The sequence below is a fragment of the Xiphophorus couchianus genome, chromosome 4 (assembly GCF_001444195.1).
Source record: "Xiphophorus couchianus chromosome 4, X_couchianus-1.0, whole genome shotgun sequence".
NCBI lineage: Eukaryota > Metazoa > Chordata > Actinopteri > Cyprinodontiformes > Poeciliidae > Xiphophorus > Xiphophorus couchianus.
This window is the reverse complement of record NC_040231.1, coordinates 7,361,202-7,370,425: the sequence shown is the minus strand read 5'-3', so window position 1 is coordinate 7,370,425 and position 9,224 is coordinate 7,361,202. Positions and strand designations below refer to the sequence as shown.

General features: G+C 35.9%; 1 protein-coding gene across 1 annotated transcript in view; it reads left to right on the top strand.

The window, feature by feature from the left end:
* Nucleotides 1–3,851: 3,851 nt before the first annotated feature.
* Nucleotides 3,852–9,224, top strand: part of slc12a4 (solute carrier family 12 member 4) — a 23,217-nt gene continuing 17,844 nt past the window's right edge. Inside the window, exon 1 of the mRNA XM_028014844.1 lies at nt 3,852–4,085. Within this exon, the coding sequence (XP_027870645.1) occupies nt 3,956–4,085 (130 nt within the window). The 5' untranslated portion in view covers nt 3,852–3,955. The remainder of the gene's footprint in view (nt 4,086–9,224) is intronic.

Sequence of the window (9,224 nt, the reverse complement as noted above, 5' to 3'; positions counted from 1 at the left end):
TTTATGGTTTCATAATGACAGAGAATGGATGGAAAACATAAGTTTGCTCTGTATGCTTGGGAAAATAAAGGCTGGAGAGTGATCACCTTAGAGATCAAAGAATTGCCTAAAATGCAATTTTAGGCAATAGTCTTTAGTCTTGGATCAAATACCGCCTCACTGAATATTTCCAAGTGCCAGGATGCTGTCAAGAGATTTTAAAAAAGGAACTACAGCAGAAGTTCCACTTGCTGTGTCTTTGTCACAGCAAGTGGAACTCTTTTTGTTGACAGAAACATTATCATCTGTCATTTTGTACATTGGTTGGTGAATTACCCAAATGCAGAGAGGCAGAGGCATCTCTGAAGAATGTTTTAATTAAAAAATGATGAAAAAACTTACAAAAACCTCAAGGAAGAAAGGGAGCCAGAGCCATATCAAAAAACAGGAATCCAGAGAAAAAGGACCTGCACTGATTAGCTAACTGATTGCAGGTATGAGGGGAGAGAGCAGAAGACAGACTGAGGAGAGGGAGAGAGACAAAAAGTGGCAAGGGGGAAAGGGACAGTACACAAGAGACTATGAAATGAATCTAATACTAAAGAAACTAGGGTTAATGAAACTAGGGTAACAAGGAATAATTAGAGGCAAGAAATAAACATATCTAGAAACACTAAGAAGAACTTAGCTAAAGTAAAACTGAAGAAAGACTGATCTATTCACAGAAAGAGACGGAGGAACACAGAATAATCCAACCTCAAAAACAACTCAAACAACCCAAGATCATGAAACTTGTCCATTTTTACTGTATGTTTTAAGTAAAAATGTCCAGTTTTAAATAATAAAAACAAAAAAAAAAAAACAAATGAGAACCCTCCCCCTCAAATCAAGATAGTCAATTACAACTTTGAAATCTACATTGGTTGCTGTTGTTTAAAAAATAGTGACCACTGTAGTAGTAACTGCTTCTTTCGACTTCTAGTAGTTTGTATCTCACTGGATTTTTAGGAGGGTAAACTGTCCTCCGTATCTGGGTACTATCTCTTCTGCACAGAGCTCAGTCTATTTAAACCATTTATCATTTTGGTTTTGTCACCTTATGGGCTTTATATAACAGTTATTTGCTTTACGTTCATCTTGCAAATACTTGGTACCAAAGCTAATCTGAGTAAATTTAAAGCAGTCCAAGTACAATTGGTTCAGTACCATGGGTCTTAACAGAAAATTTTCTCCTGATCTTTCTTCTTCCAATTTACCCATCCCATGACACATAAAAATGTTAAAACTTCTAACATCCAAAATTGTTTTTCTGTGGTCCTCTTTTGTACTAACTCAATGACAAAACTGTAACACTAATAAATGGTTTAAGCTTTGCTACAGAAGGTTTGATGTTTTTTTTCTGTCGAAGAATTAACGTTGTCAAAGCTTTGCTTGACCAATCACACTTTGAAGTTTTTTTTTTTTTCTTCAAATCCAAATCTTTAGTCCCGGACACAAACCGAAAAGGCCCCTGGGTTTACGTCGAGCTAATCATGGTATCCAAAGGTAATTGGATTGACTTAAATCCCCACAGGCAGAGTATTAGAAAATCCGAATCAGTGTCAGTGGTAAAAAGACAAAGGGGCTTTCACATACAATTAGTTTGCAAACCCACAAAGAAGAATTCATTCATAATGCATAGATATAAGCCAATTCAGCCAGTAGCTTTTAAAATATAACATACAATATTTAAAAGACAGTTTAAAATGTGTGGAGTTTAGATATAAGGTTGCAAAAATGTAAAAAAAAAAAAAAAAGTCAATATTCTTTAAATGAGGTTGAGTATTTGAAGAAATACAATGCAAATCACATTGAATCACATTTTAGCGACATCATTTATTTTTTGTGCTTTTAAATAGTATCTTACCATTTTCTGTCTATGCCCATTGGGACACCTGTTCATCTTTCTCAGTAAAGTTATTCTCAACTGTACAGAAACTTAGAGCCAGTCTCAGATATAATGTAAACACGTCGTTATAATATAAAATAAATACAGTCTGTCCAACCCAACTGTTAGATATAAGACTAATTATGGAACAAAGTAGAATAAAGAATTGACTTCCATTGCCTAAAGTAGTTTAGGAAATACTTATGGTATTAGAACAGCAAAAAATATTTTTAATATCCAACATTTTATTATCTAATAACTAGTTATGATTATGTGTTATCCATTGACTGTTAGTGGATTAGGTCAGCCTGTAATGTGATATCTTACCGCTAGAGGGAGATCTATTTGCAATCTCTCTTTAAAACTAAAAACCTTCACAGTTATGTTTATGACACATTCAAATGCTGCCATCTAGTGGGTGATATTTTTAATTGCACGTCGGAATGGTAAGCTGGTTGCATCAAAAGCTAAATTCTTGTCCTACTATTAATTGTCATACAAACATAGGAAGAAAAAAAAAGACCCATTAGATTTTCTGTTGTTGGAAAGATGTTGTTAAACATCCTCCTGTTGACTTCTTTATATGATACCTTTGGACTTACAAGTTTGAAGGAGGTTCTGAAGCTTTTACCATAAATTTTTGATCCCTAAGTTGACCATTCTGGGTCTTGTGTTTCCATGGACCTTCAACTCCTGCCTACGCTTCTTTGTGCCTCACTGAGTAATCATGATGGAAGAAATGAGTGTGGCAGTCTTCCTGCTGCTCACTGACCTGCACAAAGCACCACATGAGTTACAGACAGACCTTGGTGAACAGCATTTCATTATTACTGCTTTTTAAAAAGTCATGGAAAGAAATCACTTTCGTCATTTGATAGCATCAGGTTTCACATAAAGACAGGAAGCGAGGAGTCTTTTTTTTTTCTTTATGGGAACTAATCTAGATAACTTACATCTATTATCTCTGAAAATGTGTGTTTAATTTACCACCACACTGACAAAGCAGTTTTACAACAGAATTTAAACTTTATACGTTTGCTGTCTTATATCATAAAAAAACTCAAGTAATCAAGTCTGCACTTTTGAGTTCCAGTCAAGTGGTTGGTTCTTATTTTTTTCTGTAAAATAATAAAGTAAAATACAGACCATCTCCTTTTGAAAGTTTAACAATAGAAAATGGTTATTACAGAAAAAATTAAATGGAAAGACTTTTTAACTAAAGAGCAGAGCAGCAAGATTGGTAGCTGTCGGCTTACTAATAACAGGTTTTCTAAAGCATGCTCTTGATTGGCTATTTTAATGTTTACAGGCAAGCTCCTATTTTTAGCAAGACTGTACATTACACTCTGTGTTTCAACAGCTTTGTACCATGACATTAAATAGCATACAGCTAACATACATTCTGTCTTATTTAGCACAGAATTTGGCAAATTTGTGTGAAGAAGCAGAATAGTCCTGAGTTCAATGTTTGCAATGACATCTAATTGTTTACATATTAAACATGGGCACCAGGAGTCGTTGTTTGCTTTCTCTACTAAATAACTGTCTAAATATTCTTTTTAACTTTTAACCATCATTCCTTGCTGCTACAATGCGTCAGCCTGTGTTTTGGGGAAAGAAAACAGAAAAATATCGATGTGCTGGATTGAGCAGACAGAGGCCAGCCTGTTAGCTGTCATTATGACACAGAGACATCAGGAAGGGGTCACCCTACACTATTTCTCTGATGAGTGCATCGTCCTGCATGACTCGGGAGTTAAAATGTATCCATGACCTCTCAGAGCAAACCTGAGTGCCATGTCACTCTTTCTGGGGAAGGGGTTTCTTTTAACATGCACCTCTCCCCAGACCTCCAGAGCCACTGAGCACAGACAAAAAAGCCCATCAGAGGCTGGCTCGGGGGCGGGGAATATGATAATGCTCTTCAGAGGAAGTGAGCGCAGTGTAGTGGAATGTAGTTGCCATTAGTGGGAGTTGAAGTGTGGCTGGCTAACAGTTAGCCTACTAAGTTGAGTTTGAGCTGAAAGCGCAAAGAAGAGGAATGAAAACATGCCTCACTTCACAGTCGTACCAGTAAAGGATCAGGCTCAGTCCAGCTATGACAGTTTGGAAGGGATTAACTGGGTTGATTACAGGGACACTGGACAGGACTGCCCTGACCATCAAGATGGTGCTGATGGTAAGTCTCATAACTTTTATAGTTTATTTTTAACTGAGATGGAAAGTCAGCTTGAAGATCTATCTTTAAATGGATACCCTTTTACTTTACTTTACTTTACTTACAAATCACAGCACAAGCAAGTCAACTCTTGTCTTGGGAGCTTTGTGAACATCTGGTTGAATGGTTACCATGGCAATACTTTATGACCGGAAAATGTCTTTCTAAAATAATCAGATCTATTTTGCACAACTTACCTTAAGTAAAGTTGGAAAGAACATTTTTAATGTTCTGTTCTTTTTTTCCCCCACATAGTGCTGGACTTAAACAGAAATGCAAGCATATAGCTGTGACAAAGGAAAAACAAAAGTGGTGAGAACTGTTGGGGAAAAAAACACACACACATTGGGGGTGGGACTGAAGTAGATCTTCGCACAAAAGATGGGGCTTTCTTTGTGCCAGTAGAGGATCTCTTTTCACAAGAAAAGATTGGTTGCTCACAACACAGGAGCAAATTTCTCCCCTCTTTACTTCTCTGCCTCTCTGCATGTCTTGGCTGTCATTCACTTGAATTGACCCAGAAGAAGCAGGGCTAGCACATAAGTTATCAACAACAGATGAAAGACGAGGAGAAAGAAGTTCAGACGATAGCTTCTGGAGACGGTTATTTTACTTTGCTTCATTTTTTGTGAAAGCAGCGTCTGTTTATGTGGGCTGAAACCAGAGAAACCTCACTTTTTTCTGTCTCTCTCCAAGTGAAAGACTCACAAAGGCGTGGCCTTTAAATAAGGCAACCAGTTACCCTAAGGATGGGCTGAACACAAGCTGTCTCACTGACATGTAGCATAAAATTGAAGTTATAGTAATGTGTTTTTGGTTGTGAACTGTTTCCCATTGAAAACATGAAATGGACCAGAATTGAAATTTAAAAACATAACTAGTCACCTGTTTTTCTAAGCTTTTAATAAATATGTAGATTTGTAGATATGTGAGTAGATTGATTTTGAAGATTATAATGCTTCATTGATGAAATTACCCCTATTTTAGCTGCTATTTGAATTCTGAGACCTTAGCATGTTAGGTCTTGTTGCTTCAGCTGTTGGCTTGTATATTCCTGGAATGCATGAAAGCCTCCCACTGCAAGTAGCACAGAGAGACAAGTGCCTTTTAGTCTATGTGTGCCAAACATTGTAGTACACCACAAAATACTCAAACTTGATATCATAATGCTTTCTAACCGAGTTATGGGAAATTTCTTGTACTATTAGAGTCTCAAGAAATAATCTTAAGGCATCATGTTTGTGTGTTGCTTGAATTGAAACATTTTATTACACTTTCTATTTTTATAGATGTTAACACAAACAAAGCATATGTTTGGAACTTGCACATGGAGTAGTTGTATGCATGATTACAATATTCACTTCTTACTTTTTCCTAAAAGTATGGAAAAATGGATGGGAATGTGGTCAGATGATTAAAATCAGCATAACGTAAGGGAACATTCTGCATGAATCCCAGCAGGAATAGGTGGCTGACCGTGTTAGATGCTATGAGTCGCTGTCTAGAGTGTGACGTGTAATTCATGGAGGAAGTGACACAGTGAGGAGTCTGTTCCAGGCACTGAACTCAGCTCTGTGAGCAAAGGGCAGTACCGACATTGTGGTTATTGCACTGCTGAACGGCATCCCTTGAAATAGCACTAGGACTGGAAACTATTTGTTTTTCTACTGGTCTTTCCTGCTGCGTTGTCATGTGTAGAAAGCAGAGCACACAAAAGACATAAAAGACTTAAAAAATGTTGTCACTTTTTATAGTAAAGATGGCAGAGATAAATGAACTGATTATCAAAACAGTTTTGCAGTTTTTAACATTTAGTAGCATTTATGTTTTAAAATGTTTGAGTAGAATAGTTATAGCTTCCTTTTAATTCTGCTGGCAGGAAACAACTTTTTCAACTAAAAATTTGTTCCTTGTCCTACACCATCATCATCTTCTACATGAAATTCAGCGGTTAAGCATTTAAAATCTAATATCCTCAAGAGGACTCTTTATAAATATTACTGCAAATGAATATTGTAGTAAAATGTTTGATTTTGGTCAACATATTTTGGGAGTATAGAAAAAGACTCTTATAAAAGAACTCCAACAGTGAAGCTAATTAATTGATCAGTCATGCAGTTAATACTGTAGGCAAAAATCTCAGTCTAATTAAAAAATGAATAGCCTTCACAACATAATGGTAATTAATACAATACTTTAAATTTCAGGAATCTGAACTGTGCAATATTATTCAGGACTCTTAATTCTGATAACCCAATGGCTTTGAAAACTTATGTAAATATAGCCATCTTGTGTGCAGTTTAATTTAATTATATACAGCTCTTCTATGAAGACCTCAGATGTTTTTAGTGAACGTTAGTGAACAAATAACAGTACCAGGAACTGTTATTCTCACCTCCATTGATCCATCCCTCCCTCCATCCAGTACTCTATGGATGGAGGGAGGGATGGATGGATGGTTCTTAAAAGATGGATGGTTCATCTTTCAAGATGTACCATCTTGCAGGGTTCAACTTTCTCCCACAGTGTAAAAACATCCATGTTATGCTATTATGAATTGATTCCATTAATTAGGATGTATAGTTGATTCATTGTCCCTAGCCATAAATTAGATGATTAATTTTGTGCATACTGTCACCCGGATGAAGCTGGCAACCTTGTCTGACTTATGATTTTGATTTCTCCAATGCTTTTAACACAATTTAGCCTGCTTAGCAGGGTAAATTGGCCTCCTGTGTCTTCCACACAAGAGGCCTGCGTGGAAGACACAGGCCTCCACAGTTACTTGAATTAATGATTGCATGAAAAACAGAACAAAATTTGTGAGACTAAAGATGGTTAGGAACAAAGGGCCACCTAAGGGTCCTGTCCTCTCACCATTATCTTTCAATTTGTTGCCATGTTTCCTTCATGAGAGAAATGGAAGTTGGATTTGACTTTGCCTTTCTCCCATCTTCACATATTGATTTTCTTTTCGTGTCCGAAGTTTAAATTGATGACATACTTGAAAATTCTGATACTTGATCCATGTTCAGATATGTATTTTGTTTTGCTGATTATTCCACAGAGATGTTGAAGCTTTTTTCTGCCACTTCCAGTCAAGCATTCCTGTCCATTTCTATGAAAGTGGAGTTGGTTTTCAATCCCTGTTAGCTCAATTTTTCCAGGTTTGGGATGAGATTTTTGAACCTAAAATTTGAGCTTCTCTTGTATTGTTTTGTAGAACGTTCCATCTCTTCAGATCATCCCATTCATTATTTGTAAGTGACATGAAGACTAGTTTTGCAAATGGAAATTACGTGTCAACATGTACAATATAGATTAAACACCTACATTTTACGAAGGTATTTAAAAATTGCATGAACTGTCAGCCTCACTACTGAATTGGATGTTGGTTTTGGTATATGTTTCGTAAACAAACATATTGAGATATTTTTACTACATAATTAGATTTGAAGAAGAACTGTTTGTTGACATTTGCATTATTATTTTGTTTTAGTGACATTAGTTTGAGAATGTAGCTATAGTCTATCTGTCAACAGTGTAGAATCTAACTATAAAGTAAATGTTGCTTAATTACGCCTTTTAAATCAAAGGCCAAAACATTGTTTTAGTGTATTCCTCAAGTAGATTGTGCTGTTTGTGACAGCGGTATTCACAAATAAAAATCAAATTAAGCATAAAATCTTAAACCCTGGACAATTTCCAAACACATTGCATTTTCATGAACAGGCCACAATTTGTTTATCTGTTAGATCTACACACACTGACATCCTCATTTAGTTCATTTTTGTCTTTTTAGAAGTCTGTGCTAGAGTACCATGCTCCCCTTTCCACCCACCTTCACCCCCTGAGGTGATCAGATGGAGCTGCCATCCCTTTTTCATCATTAGAGCACATCAAAGCTGATATGATTTGCTTTAAGGCACAGCAGGTTAGCGTTCCTCTGTTCAGCTTAGGCTTTACCCTGCATGAAACAGTGATTACAGCTAATAAGGGTGTATTGCTGAAACAGAGTTATTTTGTTTGTTTGCCACAGGCTAAGATGGGAAGAATACTAAAATCAATTCAAGAACAAAGTCATTTCTTTTTTATTTTTGTTTTGAATATTAATGTACTTATAAAAAAACTGCTTGTACTTTTGCAGTGTGTGTTTGATAGTTTTAGGTCTCTGTGTTGTTTTTTCTAATGATTACAGAGGTTTTGTTCAAATAAGGTTGATTTGATTTTTCATTCCAGACATGTCACAAGCATTGTGTCGAGCATATCCACATTAACACTACTGTAGTATGAATCTGTGCATCTATTCATGTATACATACATACACACATGTGCATACACAAACAGTTGAACAAGAAAAAGGGAAAAAAAAGAAACCCTTGTAAAATAAATGTATATCAATCAATACATCTACTTTAATTGAATGAGCCCAAGATTAAATCTATAAAGTAGTATATAGCCAACGTAGCTTTTAGCTATGTTTTCTCAGTCCAATGTCACCGTCACATATTCCTCCTTACAGGTCAGGTAGTGTATTAAACACAGCAAATAAAGTGAACATAAAGCAGTATGAGAGGAAACAGATTTTTCTAACAGCCAGCCCTTCCTGCTCATTCTGTGTCTGCCACATTTATTGGCACCCCTTTTAACTATTTATTTATTTGATTATATAAGAAATCTTTCTCACGCTAAAATGTTTTGGAAGATCCCACCCTGAATATAAATGCGTTGAGCGCAAACATTAATTTGGATTTTCAAAATTTAAGTCTGATACAAGTTTAATTTCTTTAAGGACCTTTTGCACATCTTTACGAGGCATCCAAATAAATGTATCTAGTACTTAATTTCTTTACTTGTAATTGACATAATTATGAATGCGTTACAATTACTCTTAATCATAGCAAATGAGTGTTACATAAGTCTAAATGAGAGCTGTCTTTTCTTCAGAAACCTTTCAGTCAGAGAAAAGCGTGTTCACACATGTATGCGTGCACACTTACATAAATGTGCCTCTTCTAAGGGTGCATAAGCATTACCATTCCATATGAAGTGTTCTGAGCTTTGACATTTTTGCCTCAAGTTGTTAAAGTCTTAAATACT